General features: G+C 43.3%; 1 protein-coding gene across 1 annotated transcript in view; it reads left to right on the forward strand.

Moving 5' to 3' along the window:
* Positions 1-2,571: 2,571 nt before the first annotated feature.
* Positions 2,572-15,751, forward strand: part of PDK3 (pyruvate dehydrogenase kinase 3) — a 67,022-nt gene continuing 53,842 nt past the window's right edge. The window contains exon 1 of the mRNA XM_065900086.1: positions 2,572-2,874. Within this exon, the coding sequence (XP_065756158.1) occupies positions 2,769-2,874 (106 nt within the window). The 5' untranslated portion in view covers positions 2,572-2,768. The remainder of the gene's footprint in view (positions 2,875-15,751) is intronic.

Genomic DNA, 15,751 nt, shown 5'->3' on the forward strand with positions numbered 1-15,751 from the left:
GACAGAAGTTGTTTTCTAACCTAATCTTCGAAGTGAGATCTCATCACTTTTGGCCATCCTGTATTTGGTAGAAGTGAGTACTACTTCTAGTCCATACTCAAGGGGAGAATAATTAAGCACCATCTCTTGAGGGGAGGAATATCAAAGAATTAGTGGCCATATCTTTGAAACCCCCATAAGCTTATTAAAACAGAGTGCCAGGCCCCACCCCCAGCGTTTCTGATTCAGTAGGTCTGGGGTGGGGTCCAAGAGTTTGCATTTCTAACAAGTTCCCAGGTGACACTCCTGCTGCTGGACCCAGGGGTCTCACTTTGAGAGCCACTGGGAGCAGGGCTTGGGCAAGACCTTGGTGTGTACAAATATTTGAAAAAAGTTCATCAAGATCTATTTATTTCTCTCAAGATCCTTCTTTTATAACTACAACCAGCACTGAAATCAACCCACTGGTTTAGCTTCTGGATTTTGCCAGTTAACATGAAACTTTTAGCTTAAATAAATAAATAGTTGGATAAAAGAGGTACAACCATATCTTGTGTTTGTATTAAATATTTATTTCATTTGATTGTCACAAATGCCAGGGAGAGAAATCAGGTAGCCCCATCTGACATAAGAAGTCACAGACACAGAAAGGCTAAGTGACTTGTCTAAGGTCACACAGCTAGTTAATAAAAGAACCAAGCTTAGGACTGGGTCATTTGAGCCCTGGACCAGCACAATTTCTATTATACCAGGCTCTATCATATTGTTCCCAACTTCTAAGACTTTGCCACCTTTTGGAGAAAGACTAATAAAACTAGGCACATGACAATTCAGTAAATCAGAATACATAGATTTAAAGTAGCATTTTGTTCAGTAAAAAAGGAAGGAGTGAAACAAGTCTTTCCAAGCTCAGAAAGATCAGCAGCGATTTGCGGCTTAGGTTGGGAAAAACCCCCCTCTCCATCGATATTCAACTTCTTCCTGCTCATCGACTCCCACAACTGCCACCAAGTACAACATGCTTCCTGGTAGCACCCGAGAAAGTCATTGGAGGAATCACAGGCCACAGGTCTTTTCGTCTGCCCATGCACACCAACACGATTGCTTAGCTCTTCTGGCAAAGCTCTTGGTTAAAGAGGTTGTTGGTATGTTTGTTCAGCTTTTTGTTTTGAAAAGACATGGTAGTCTACATACCATACCACCACCAAGATGACCAAGATGTACTTGAAAATCTAAAGTGAGGGAGGACCAGTGGATGTCTTTGAGTGTACGTATTACTTTTCTCTTAAAGTTCAGAGTAGAGGTGCAAGCATTAAGCAAAGAATTGGGTGCACAGAAACCCAATGAAGGCACAAAAGCTAAATAGCTACACACCAATAATCTTACTCACTGAGAAAACCAGTCCAATCAGACCAAAGGAGTGGTTTCCAATTACATTTTTACCTTTCCTCAGAGAACATTCTACCTTTCATTTAGTTGATGTTTATACGTTGCCAAAAATAAAGCAAGGTTTGGTGGAAATAGTTAAAGCAAGCTGTACTTCATACCTTCACATTAGGAAATAATGATTGCATATATTGAGCCCTGAGTTCAAGTTCACTCTTATACAAACAATACCTAACATAGTGTAAGTGTAATACATAGTGTAAGCACAGACTCCTGTCCAGAAGTAGTGGTGCTGGTGGTGGTGAGGCATGAAAAAGAGTCAGGGGGCTGTCCTATGGTGGTGGTGGAGGTGAGGGGGTATGAAAACAGTGCCTAAGACCTTAAATTTGATCCTTTCCAATGGTAGCGGTTGGGTGGGGTGTGACATGAAACAAAGAGACAGTGACCCTACAATTAATCCTGCCCAGTGGTGTTAGTGGGAGTTCACGGGGAGGGGGGGAGAGGGGGAGGGACTAAATGAAGTGCCATTGACCTTATAATTGACCCCGTTCAATGGTGGTGATGGCGGTGGTGGCATGAAACAGTCAGTGACGTAACAATTAATCTTGCCCAAAGGAGTTGGCCCAGGCGGGTGGGGGGGGGCGGGTATGAAACAGAGAGTGACATTACAGTGAATCCCGTCCAATGGTGAGGGGCAGGCAGGAATCCGAACCAGTGAGTTTATTTTTGCCCAACGGTGGTGGTTGTGGTGGAGGGCATGAAGCAGCCAGTATAGTTAAGTGGTAAACAGAAGATTTAAAAGTGTCAAGACGCAACAAATACTCTGAAGTGTAACAGTCAGCTGATCCAGGGAAGGCCTCCCGGAAGAGGTGCCTTCGGTGGAGAGGGGCCTTGAGCAGCGCTTCGGATCGGATTCCGGGCGAGGGCCCCGGATCTCCTCCCAGTCCCCTTGTACCTCCGCCACCTTTCGGCCGCGGAGGACCTAACCTGGGACGGGACCGGGTGTAGATGCACTTGCTGGGCCTGTCTGGGTCCCGGGAGCGAAGGAGGGGGGCGCCCCCGGCTGCACTCCGGCAAAAGAAAGCGAGGGCGGCAGCGGCCAATCAGCAGCCAGCGCGTGCGGCCGCGCGCCCCTCGTGCCCCCCGCGCGCCGCGTACGTACGGCGGCTGGCTCCGCCCCCGTGGGCGGGGCCTGGGGAAGCCGCGGGCGGGCGGCCGGCCGGGGCACGGGAGCTGCTGGTGGTTCTGCTGGTGCTGCTGCGGCGGCTGCACCCGCGTCGCCGAGGCCGAGACGGAGGCCAGGGTGCGCGCTTGACGAACTTGCCTAATCCGCGCGGCTCGGCTGCACCGGCCTTTGCGGCCGCTTGAGCGTCTTGACTGGTCTCTGCGTTGCCCTGACGAGGATGCGGCTGTTCCGGTGGCTGCTGAAGCAGCCGGTGCCCAAGCAGATTGAGCGCTATTCCCGCTTCTCGCCATCGCCGCTCTCCATCAAGCAGTTCCTGGACTTCGGTAAGTGTGGGGCCGCGGGTCGCCACGGTCCCCACGGCCCCGGGGTGTGGGGCCGCTGCCTTCCGGGCCCGCCGCCGCAGGTCTCCGCCGCCTCCGGGCAAAGTCCATTGGAACCGCGGGCGGGGCTCCGGGATGCCCGGGGGCTCGGATTTCGGGGCGCAGAGGGGCATGGCCTGGCACCCGCACACCCGCCGGGGGCTTACCCGGAGACACAGAAACCGCATCCGAGGAGCCTCATTCCGGGCGGGACTCTCCAAAGCTGCCGTCGTTAGCTTCAAATCTACTTGACACAGACCTCACCGCCCTTAAAACTTCGGAGCGGAGTGTGGGTGGATTTTGAACGTTTTAATATTTAGATTCTTTTTTTTTTTGGATTGGGTAAGAGCTGTTTAGAAACACTTTGAGGTCGAATAAATTATGCAATGGTATTTTGTTCCTTTTCTGCTCTTAAGGTACTCCTGTCTGGCCGGAGCGCCAGGACTCGAACTGCTGTCTCGTTCGTGCTGTGTTAAAGCAGTTAGAGGCCTGGACTGCAAAAGCCTTAGATTCTGGGAGGAGCGGACGTGTGGGCTCCTAGCGTCAGAGCAGGGTCTCGTGCCAGCACCTTTCGCCGCGCCTCTCCTTCTGTGTCCCACCTTCTCCCCTGTCAGGCGGGACGGTGGGCAGCTTCCACGAATTGAGGTGGGAGCGCAGAAGACCCGGCCCCCACCCTGCCTGAGGCCTAGCTGAGATGGGAATAGATTCCACGACCTTCTGTTAACTGGATCGTGTTTCCCCAGAGTGGTGCCGTTTCAAGCGCGGAGGGAATCCTCTAAGTTGGGTGAATGCGAGGCAGCTGGTTGTGAAACACCTGAAAGTATTAAAACAGACGTGCGCACCCAGCTATCAGGAGGGAACGCGGCATCCTGGAAGGAAAAGAAAATGGAGCAGCAAAGATGTTCTAAGCTCTCGAGGGGAAATAATGGGGCGGCTGGTCGTTTAATGACTTTTAAGTAAATGTCAAAAGATGGTGTCAGGTAGGCATAAAAACCTAAGTGCAGAGTAGGTAGCACATTCGGGGAAGACCCAGTAAGCACCATGTGATGTTGTCCATACTTAAGTTAGGATAGAAAGAGAGGAATAGGTTAAAGTTGAGAGCAAATTAAATTTTAAGAAACCAGTTTGCCAGCAAATGATGAGGAAAGTCAGGGTTCAGTGACATGTTGATCTTTGCATCTTAAACTTCAGTCCCAGAAGCTTTTCAGTAGTTTTACTTTACCAACTGTGGCCACTTGTGAGAATTTTAGAGGTTTGAGGCAGCCCCCCGACTTCAGAGTTTAGAAAGAAAATGTCGCTGTTGCTATAAATAGCAACATTCTGTCCCTAATTTATGGTTTAGAGAGATTCTGAAGGTATCGACTTTTCATTGGGGTAAACTGAGACAGGTTAATTCACAATAAAAGGAGCAGAAAGAATCCAGAGACTCCCAGTTCCTTCCTTCCACCCTCGAAGTTGAAGTGATAGCTCTCATAGCTTGGCGAAATTTTGGTTGATTTATTTCTATAGCAGCTAATATCTACCATGTTAATAGGTGTCTTGGCAGAGATGTTATTTGAGTAGGAAAACCACAGTGGGGCATAGTGTTATCGTGGAAAACCCATGGGACCATTATCTGGCAAGAAATGTTCTAATGCTTGCTCTGCCACTGACTCAGGAGCCTGGCCTTGGCTAAGTGACTGAACCTCACTGGGGTTCATTGTCCCCGTCAATAAAACACGTGGATTGTATAAGGTCATCTCTAAAGCACAGTTCCCAAACTGTGTGATCCTAATTTCCAAGGAAAAGGGATGAGCTTTTTAAAAGAAAACTACCAAATCTTTGGATAGGTATTTCCTGTAAAAGCCTTCTGACCTATTTTGGGAAGAGTGGAGGGGATACTCTAATCTAGGATAATGGAAGAAGCCTAATAATTGAAGTCTTTTCCTTATAAGGAAGCTCACAGAAGAGCTATATATAATTGTAGTGGAATGTGCTAGAAACTCAAGGCTCATTTGTAATGCCCAGAGACGAATCAGGTGGCAGGCAGTCTATCTTTAATGCCAACAACTAGAAGAGGGTTGTCACACAAAGGCCATTTCGACTTCTCCCTTTCTCTTGGTTCTTCCAGCTCTGGATAGAAGTCCGATTTTGGCAAGTGGTGCGGGAGTTTGAGAATTCAGCAAGGGTGTGGGGATATTTTTAAGGTGAGAAGGAAGAAGAGTAAAGAGGCTTTATGCCCCTGAATGATTGGAGAACACTGCAGGGGAGGGCCACCTCCAGTGCTTACAGGCCCTGAGTGGGAGCAGCAGATGACTACACGAAGCCAGCTTGGGGTGGGGGGCCGTGGCAGCCCCGTCCACCCCGTATATGCTGGCTCCGGAGGGGCAAGCTGACCGGCGCTGATTCAGTATACTTTCAAGACCTAGGGCTCAAACAGAACAGACGCGTGAGCTATGTTGACCCACAGACTGCCACTTCGTGACGTTCTCCCTGGCTACTTTGCAAACGGGACCGAAGTTTTGGACTAGAATACCTGGACAGGGACCAGAGAAAGAATATCCACGGAATTTCACGTTTACAGTATTTGTTAGAACCGCATCAACAAATTGTGGTGTCTGTGGGCACTGAAACAGCTTTCTTTTGCGAATGTATCCGCACTAGTAAATGAGATGATCTTCCTTGTTTAAGAGGGAAGGCTAAAACTGCGTGTTACTCCAGAAGCAGCGACTTTATTTGAAATGAGGCCTGCTCAATCTCAGCACTCTTGACTTTCTGGGGCAGGTCATTGTTTGGTGGAGGAGGGGTGCTGTCCTGTGCGTTGTGGGAGGTTTATGAAAGCAGCACCCCTGGCCTCTCCGCACGAGATGCCAGCAGCACACCCCGCCCCCCACCACACTCCCTCCACCCATGAGTTGTGACAACCAAACATGTTTCCAGACACCGCCATGTCCCCCAGGGGAGCAAAATGCATCACCCTCTGTCGAAGACTACTGCTGTAAAGCATTTAGATGCCTGCATGGTCTTCATGCCCGTGCCCCAATCCTCCAGACTTTACTATAAATGTTCGGGGGTGGGGGGGGGCATTGGTATTTTTGGTTGTTCTTAAGCATAACCAGGGTTGAGAACAACTAATTAGATGATCTTCTGGATCTAGAGTTGTCCCCCTTTCATCTGTGGGCCATATTTCTCTATGCCCTTTAAAATAAGAAGAGTTTTCTTGAGCTCAATCTTTACTTGAAACATGGCCTTGCACACAGTTAGCAAGTTTAACAAGAATAGCAAGCGTTCTAAATGGATCATGAGTTTATAAGGGCAATAGTGCGCTGTGAAAGGTGAGATTAAAAAAAAAAAGAGATTCTTTTTGGTCTGAGATTATAGTTACATGGTTCCAAATTCAAAAGGTACGAAAGGACATAGAAAAGTCAGCTTCCTACTTTTGTCCACTAGCCTCCCCATTTTAAAATAAATGGCAACTTGTAATACTTTTGTCTGTACCTTTTTAAACTTCATTCCTTAGACAGCTTTCCATATCGTAACTGCAGGACTTCCTTTTTCTTTTTGATGGCTTCTGAGAATTTGTTTATATGAGTGTACTATAGTCATTAGCCAACTCTCTGTTGACGGCTAGTAGGTTGTTTCCAATCTTTGCTATGACAGCCTGTGCTACACTGAATTACTGCATTCATCATTTCATGCGTGTGTGAGTATATATATAGGACAAATTCCTAAACATGGCATTTCTACACCAAAGGCTATGTGCTTTTGAAATTTTGATAAATATTGTCAAATTGCCTTCCATCGAGGTTGTCTGTCTATCCTCTCACTAGAAGTTTCTGAGAGTACCTATTTTCCTACACTTTTACCACATTGTTGTCAAACTTTTGATAAGTGAAGAAGTGTATCTAGGTAAAATTTTTTTCTCCTTGAGTAAAGAAATTTTTTAAATTGAAGTATAGTTGATTTATAAGATTATATTAGTTTCAGGTGTACAGCATAGTGATTCAGTATTTTTACAGAGTAAAATATTTTACCTTTAGCTTTTTATTATGGAAAATTTGAAGCATATACAGTACTAGAGAGAATAGTTTGATGAATTCCTGGGTTCATTTTATTGATCTGCACGTGCTGTTTGTCTGTGGGTGTTGTGTGTATGTGCAGTCTGTTAGATTTTCTTATCAATGTCATGCTTGTTTCAGAAGAAATACATTTTTTTCTGCACTAAGACCAGTTTATCTTTTGAACTATGTGTTCTTCAAAGATCTGGTAGAATCCACCCATGAAACCTTTTAAACCTAGTGTGTCTTGGGGACTGTTGCTTTTTGACAGGTTTCTCTAGTCTGTGGTATTGATCTGGATAGATTTTCTATCTCTTCTAGAATCCATTTTGATGTATTTCTCTAGAAAATTATCCTAGTCATCAAGGTTTTAAAGCCAGTTTGCAAACTGAGATAGTAATTAGTCTTAATTTTCTCTGTGGCTGATCCTCCTTTATTCCTTCTATATTCTCCCCCTCTTTTGTGATTAGATTAGTTGTTGGTTTATATGATTGGATCCACTTATTAGCTTTATGACTTTTGTTTTCTAGTTCATTAATGTCTACTTTGATTTTATTAATTCCCCCTCATGTGCTCAGTGTTATTTTTTTTCTTTTTGAATGGCAAAATTCATTTCTTCTTTGTTTATTTCAGTATTTAAGGCTACAGGCATTCCTCTGAACACTGCTTTAGCAGCTGATGTGTATAGTGTTTGATGCTTTTTCTTCCCAGCTCTTCTGCATCTTCGGGTTTTTATTCTTATGTGAACTAAGACTTGAGTTTTATTTTATTTTATTTTTTTATAAATTTATTTATTTATTGGCTGCGTTGGGCCTTCGTTGCTGCGTGCGGGCTTTCTCTAGTTGCAGCAAGCGGGGGGCTACTCACTGCGGTGGCTTCTCTTGTTGCGGAGCACGGGCTCTAGGCGCACGGGCTTCAGTAGTTGTGGCACACGGGCTCAGTAGTTGTGGCTCGCGGGCTCAGTAGTTGTGGCTCGCGGACTCTGGAGCGCAGGCTCAGTAGTTGTGGCACATGGGCTTAGTTGCTCCGCGGCATGTGGGATCTTCCCGGACCAGGGCTCGAACCTGTGTCCCCAGCATTGGCAGGTGCCTCCCAACCACTGTGCCACCAGGGAAGTCCCGAGACATGAGTTTTTTTGTTTGTTTGTTTGTTTTTGTGGTACGCAGGCCTCTCACTGTTGTGGCCTCTCCCGTTGCGGAGCACAGGCTCCAGACGCGCAGGCTCGGTGGCCATGGCCCACGGGCACAGCCGCTCGGCGGCATGTGGGATCTTCCCGGACCGGAGCACGAACCCGTGTCCCCTGCATCAGCAGGCGGACTCTCAACCACTGCGCCACCAGGGAAGCCCAAGACTTGAGTTTTTAAATATCCAGTAGAAGTGCACCCTGTATTTTAATTTTGTTGATTTTTACTTTTGCTGCATTGTGATCAGAGAATGTTATCGGAATCATTTCTTTAATTTATTGATGTTTGCTTTGTGGTCCAATCTGTGTTCATTTCCTGTCACTGTTCCTTGGGCAGCAAAAAGAAGGTTATGTTGTCTTCTCAGGTTACAGAGCTTCATATATCAAATCTACCATATTAATTATTTTATTTGAGTTTTCTATACCTTTGCTTTTTTTAATCTACTGGATCTGTCATGGGTCAAAAGAAGTTCAGGTCTCCTAATAATCCGATTCTATTTCTCCAGATACTGCCTATGGTTTTTGCTTTGTGCCTGTTAATGTTGCATTTGCTGCTTAGACATCCTTAACTGTCATTTCGAGATGCACGCTTTAGGGTACAGAGTGCTGCCCTTTGACTAGTTCAGTGCTTTTTGGCCTGGATTCATCCTTACGTGACATTGAGATCCGGAGCCCTATCTGCCTCTTGTTTTCATTTTCTGCTGGAGCATTTCTGAATTTCTTGAAATGTAGTATAAAGCTGGGTTTTGCTTTGTGAGTCAAACTTTTTCTTTTACGTGGTTAAGTTTAACCACTTTATATTATTGATATGACAGATCTGTCATCTGTAACGATAAACATCTATAATTTTCTTTCACTTTATGTCTCTAATACCTGTAATTTTTCTACCATATTATATATCTTGCTTTGTTTTGTTATATTTCTTTCAGTAATTAGGTTGGAATTTTGGGTTCCAGGGATTATCTTTCTACTGATTTATTTAGACTTTCTTTGTCCAGTATGGTCACCACTAGCCAGCTGAACCTGTTGAGCCCTTGAAATGTGGCTGTTGTGACTGAGAAACTGAATTGATTTAACTTACATTTAAACTTAAAAGTGACACTTGATTCAGTTAATTGGAAAATTTTTAAGTATGTTTAGAACAGTTCGGATATGTGAATCTACCTTAACTGTAAATTTGATGAAATCTAATTATAGGCCAATTATTTCTGTTAGAAATTTAGCTTTTGAATTGAGATGTAAGTATGACACACTGGATTTCAAAGACTTAATATAAAAAATACTAAAATATCTCAGTATGTTTCTGTATTGATTCCACATTGAAATGGTAATTTTGGGGGTATGTTGCATTAAATAAAACATCAAAAATTTCACCTGTTTCTTTTTATGTTCACATGGCTGCTAGGAAGTTTAAAATTACTTGTGTGGCTCACAGGTTTCTATTGGACAATGATATATTAACTCCTAATAAGGAGTTATAGAAGTATCACATTTTAATGTTCAGAATAAACATTTATTGATTTTATTTCTCAGTTTAACTTTTACTCTTTTTTTCCTGTAAACCTGTTGCTCTCAGGAGTTTTGGACCAATTAACTGTCTTTGAATGGCAGTTAACGTTACCGTGGTTCTTTGTGATGTTTGCAAAAGCTTGAGGTCTTTCTGTTACGTGGTTGTTAAGAATTTAAAGTTCTCTTAGTGATGTAAGAAAAGGAGAACTTGGACTGTATGATATAACTTAAAGATAGAACCGTCTGAATCTTGAATGAGTTCATAGGAAATGATTCACATTTTCATCTGGACATGCTTTTCATCTTTCAGCTTTACCCTGTCCACTTCGGGTTCCTTCATTAATCACTCTGATCCGCTCCCTACAGACTGACTTTCTGTTTTATTTCCCAGTTGCTTTGCACTCATCTTTTGCACAGCTGCACTTGTATTAAACATATTTGCTCCTGGCTCCTGTTCTTTGATTTTATTCTAAACTGTCTCTTTCCAGAGGGTAGGCACTCACCTGTTCTTTGTACCATTTTCACAGCTTCCTCGGCTGTTTGCTTTCTGCCCAGAGTGGGCGCTTCATAAGTGGTGATTATTGACTCCATTTAAAGGTTGTTAAACATGTCACTTTAATTTAGTCAGTTGTTATATAGGTCTAAACTTCTGTAATGTCCCCACATTTAAATATAGCATCTCTGAAATAAAACCACCAGAAGATAGGTTGTCTGACAGTAGGTTGTCTGAGAACTCTGTCTTCTTTTCACAGAAAAGATTTCTATCATAATTACCCTGGTTCTCTGAACCTTGGAGCCTTTAGCTATTAGAAGGAAGCAACCAGTTTCCCTGTTTTTACTCTTCTTGAGGTTTGAAGGCCCAGCTGCCCTCTGTTTTCCTTTAGAAAGTATTTTAAGATTCCAGTATCCACTGCGAAGTTGACTTTGGTTGCAAATGACTGCTCTTCGGAAAGCCTTGAGTTTGTAAGTCACGCTCCTTAAAGCCTGATTACTACTGGGGAGAAGAGTGGTTTTGTTTCTGGAGAAAATGAGGAGATTTTTTGGGTTTTGTTTTTTTTTAATTGTGTTAGGAAAAGAGAGAAGCAGTGGCATCTTGTTTCTGAGTGTGTACATTTTGTACCTTTACATATATGTACGTGACACACCTTTTCTGTAAGAGATGATGTTCTTCTGTGAGGAGTTGCCAAGAATTAGACTAATCTGTTTAGAGACAGAAGCTAATGATTCAGAATTAAAGGGGAAGAGTACAATTTCATTTAGGGTAAAGATATCTAATGTGGCTTAATGCACCTTGATCAATATTTAAATTTAAAGAAAGAATTGGCCTTTTGGGCCCTAAAGATCTGATATGACTGGATTTCAACATAACCTGGTTTATCAGGCTCTGAGCGTTTAAGGTGTAGTTCCAGCTTTGTTCGTTCTCTTGGCAGTTTTGTGTGCTTCTGAAGGGGAGACATGGCCACACGTCCTGACCTCTTGATGACTGAGTGGTTTCGTCCCATTAAACTTCGGGAAGTTGATCAGATTGTTGGCAAGATTTGGGAAACCATGGTCTTATTACTGGATGGAATCAGAAAATATCACCATAAATTTTCATAAAATGGAAAATTTTATGTGCATTCTATTATTTTACTTCCATGATTATCTGATTCCAGAGTTGGGCAAATCCTTTTTTTTTTTGAATGCCATAGTCTAAGACAGGTTATCGAACTATAGCCCGAGGGCCAGCCACCTGTTTTTGTGTTACAATTAACAGGCTGTACTTTTTTTTTTTTTTTTTTTTTTTTTTTTTTTTTTTTTTTGCGGTACGCGGGCCTCTCACCGCTGTGGCCTCTCCCACTGCGGAGCACAGGCTCCAGACGCGCAGGCTCAGCGGCCATGGCTCACGGGCCCAGCCGCTCCGCGGCACGTGGGATCCTCCCGGACCGGGGCACGAACCCGTGTCCCCTGCATCGGCAGGCGGACCCCCAACCACTGCGCCACCAGGGAAGCCCCAGGCTGTACTTTTAAGAGTAGTTTTAGGTTCACAGCAAATATGGGCAGAAAGTACAGGGAACTCCCATACACCAGTGTGGGACATTTGTTACAGCTGATGAACCCACACTGATCCATCATTATCACCCAAAGTTGATAGTTTCTATTAGCGTTCAGTCTTTGTGTTGCATGTGCTCTGGGTTTTGGCAGCACCTATTTTTGTAAATAAAGTTTTATTGGACCACAGCCATGCCCATTCATTACATAGCGTCTGTGGCTTCTGTACCTCTGCAACAGCAGGGTTGAGTAGTTGCCACAGAGACGATTTGGCCCACAAAGCCAAAATGTTTACCATCTGGCCCTTTACAGAAAGTTTGGACCTCTAGTCTGAGACAGTTTGGCTCCCTGTTCAAGAAGTGTGCAGTGATTGCTGTTAATTGGCATTTCAGTGATAAAGCTTTGTTTGTCCCGCATGCTAGTAACAGTAAAACTTGGCTATCTGGAGTGTGACTTTTGGGGTAGCTAAGACTTTTCCAGGTGATCGGTGGCTTACCTATAGGGTATGTGTCCCTGTGTGGAATTACCATGTGAAAGGCTTGGAGGGATTTTATAGCTTTAATCTCTAGGGCTGTCACCAAAGTTTAAGTGTACCGGTTTCTCCACAGCCCTGCCAAAATGAGGTTTTATGACTTCAATTGTATAATAGGTAACATAGAAGCTAAAAGTCTTATTTTTTTTCCCCTTGTGGGTTTATTTTGTGCATTTTGTTGTGTGTGAAGTGCCCTTGACCATTTAGTAACTGGACTCGGGAGTTTTAATCATTTGCATGCACTCCCTGTGTCTACTTGGCATAGTAAGCTATTGTGCTGTATATCTATTGTTTCCTCTTGTGCTCCCTTCTTTGGTAAAGTAATTATCAAAGTATACAACTAAAGGCGTTCGGAAAGAATATCACCTCTAATTCTTCCATCCATTTTTTTGGTGATAGCGTTACATCTTTTGCCCATATATTCACATATGTTGACACTGATTATTGGTTTCCTTTTTATTTAGTGCACAGTCTGAGTTTTAATATACCCAGTCATTTGCAATGCTTTTATCGTGGTCAGATTTATCACCTAGAGCAGTATGTAAACTGTCACTAAATCCCTCTGGAATTTGTTGCCATCTCTGTTGGGACGTTTGCAGTCAACTCACTTTTACTCTGTTCTGCTGTCCATTTGCATAGCAGCAACTATTAAGACCTCACGTCTTTCTGTCTTGTTGCTGTTTTATCACAAAGTTCACAGAATAGTTTATATTTGTGGATTCTCTCCAAAAGGACAACTTTTCTGATTTCAACTAAATATCATATGCTAACTTTTGCATTGTAATTTCTGTTAAAATTTGGTGATGGCAGCTCCTTATTTATTAGTTTAGATGTTTAGAAATTCTCGCTGTTCTTGCCCACTTATTCTTCTGGTAAATTAGCTAAACTTATAGAAAATGTGCTAAGGGAACTGTGGATGGGGTACCTGGCATTTATTGAAACTAGCCTGGAAGCATCTTCAGGTAGCCCGTTTCGCCATATTTGTGGCAGAGCTGGGTTTGATTGCCCTTCATATCCCTCGAGGAGAACTCCTTTCCTAGTCATTGTCTCATCTTGACTGAGATTATTCTTTCTGCTATAATGAATGGCACAGAAATTACAGCAGACTATTTATTATATATTACACAGGTCGATATTTACATTCCCTGTGATTGAATACTTGGGGTTCTAACTTGGTAGATTATTTCCCTAAGCATCACCCAAGCAGTTGTGATTTTATTTTCAGTCTTAGACTTGACCTCTGATTCCACTCAAACATTTGAGCTGTACGAGTGTTTCTTTCTTTCTTACTAGGGCATGGAAGTCAGTATATAATAGTTTCACTGTTGGGAATAAATTGCTACGTATCTCTTAACATTTTCTCAAAGCATGAAGTTAAGTATTCCCATGTGTTGTTGGCCGGAAGACAGTAGGGCCCTTTGAAACATGTAACATACATATCTTTTCCCAACATATTATTACATCTTCATTGACCAGAGCATACTCAGGGTTTACCTGAACCTTCCCTTGGATCTGTTCTAGAAGAGTACAGTGTTTCCTTAAGCTTGGTAGCAGATGCTCCTTAATACTTGACTGTGCACTTTGTATAAATTTGGTTAATTTCTCCTCTTCTGAGAAGAAATAGAAAGCAAAGTGTCATTGCTATATTAACGTTCCTATATTGGTCATGTAATGCACTCAAGTGTGGTCAGTTTCCTAGGAGGCTGAAACAAAACTCAAACATGAAAATGGAGACTAAAAATAGATGGGTCAGTGAAAAAGTTGGGGATGCTTAATAGCCACTGTCTGAGCCTGAGGAGTTCTTTGGTTTATTCCCTTGTTGAATTTCCTGTGATTAGATGCTAGTCAGTGGATCTCAGTCCTGGGTGCTTGTGAGAATCATCTGGGGAGCTTCTAAAGCTAGTGCCACCTGTCCCCCCACCCTCACCCTGTAGAAGCCAATTACATCAATCTCCGAAGGTAGGGTCTAGGTGCTGGTATTTTTGACTTACCCAGCTGACTATAATGTGCTTCCAGAGTTAAGAACTGCGTTAGGTCTGGTAAAAATTTTGCCCAAGAGCTGTGAACCACTTTAGGGGATAAAGTCTGTGAGATGCTGAAGGTTAACACTTAAGGAGTTTAGGAATCCATCAGCATTTTTTTTTTTTTTTTTTTTGGCCGCGCCATGCAGCTTGAGGGATCTTCGTTCCCCAACCTGGGATTGAACCTGGGCCCTCAGCAGTGGAAGCACTGAGTCCTAACCACTGGACCGCCAGGGAATTCCCAGGAGTCCATCAGCATTCGTTGAACTTTCTGGATTCGGAACGGAGTGGAAACTGAGAAGCATTGGGGGATTGTCGAGGCTTAGTTTCTGCCTTTGAGGGGCTTATAGATAAATGAGAAGTCGAGACAAATATGTCAATATATATATTGGCTATCCAGAATGTATGTATCCCATGAGTTTGTGTCATGCTTTCTCTACCTCTCCCTTGGAGGTTCGTGTAATAGAGGTGGTTTCTGGGTATGTGTGAAGTGTTAACCCAATTGTCCTTTATCCAGAGCATCCTTGGAGGCTTTCTTTGTTTCTTTCTTAGTTTTTTGGTAGAAAACCACTATAATGTATGTACTCTTTTGATTTCTAGCTCCTTTCATTGGCTACTCACTCCTAGCAGTGCTCTCTCCAGAGTTGTCCCAGAATGTACATTAGGCAAGGTTGGTGTAGGATAAATAACTGTAAAGTGTACAAACCAGAATCTTATCCTCATAGATTGATTCAGTGGGATCCTGAGCTTAACGATCATCTGTCCAACCTCCTCAGTTTACACATGAGAAAGTAGAAGCCCCGAGTAATGAAGAGACTGCCCAAAGCATCAGCTAGTTGTTGACCTAACATCTTGGCTGCCTCTTCCAAAGTGAACCAGAAGTTATTCTTTCTAGGAGGTGAAGGGAACTTATATTTGTGTACCACTCTCCACCAGACACAATAGTAGTCAGATGTAGCTGTAATTCTCACAGCATCCAGGTGAAACAGATGTTTCCATTTTTTGGATGAAGACGCTGAAGCTCAGATAATTTAAGTATCTTGCCTAAGCAAAGTTAGGAGCAAAACCACGGTTAAAATGCAGGTCGATTGAGCTTTTAAACGTATGCTTTTTTCTTTCGACTTAACATACCATTTCTTACCACATAATATACCATTTGCCACAGTGCAATTCCTTCTAGCAAACAGAGTCTCTATTAGTAATGCTTGGGGTCTTGTCTAAATTTGTTCTTTTAGACAATCTGGAAATTGCATAATCTGATGTTTGTCTAGTCTTATCATTTCGGAGCTATCAGATTGCTACCTCCTTCATTTACTTACACTAGAAACAATTTTTATTCTGAGGACCCACACTTGTTAGTTTATTGTCTTGTTAGCCTGTTGTCTCTCTCTGGAAATATGATTAACGGGTCTATGTGGACTTGTACTCAAGGCTCGGTTTCTGGTGCCTACCACCAGTGCGAGCTTGGGCAAATCACTTAATCCCACTACACTTCGATGTCCTGATCTACAAAATGGAAACGATAGCA

Source organism: Phocoena phocoena, chromosome X (assembly GCF_963924675.1).
Source record: "Phocoena phocoena chromosome X, mPhoPho1.1, whole genome shotgun sequence".
NCBI classification, from domain to species: domain Eukaryota; kingdom Metazoa; phylum Chordata; class Mammalia; order Artiodactyla; family Phocoenidae; genus Phocoena; species Phocoena phocoena.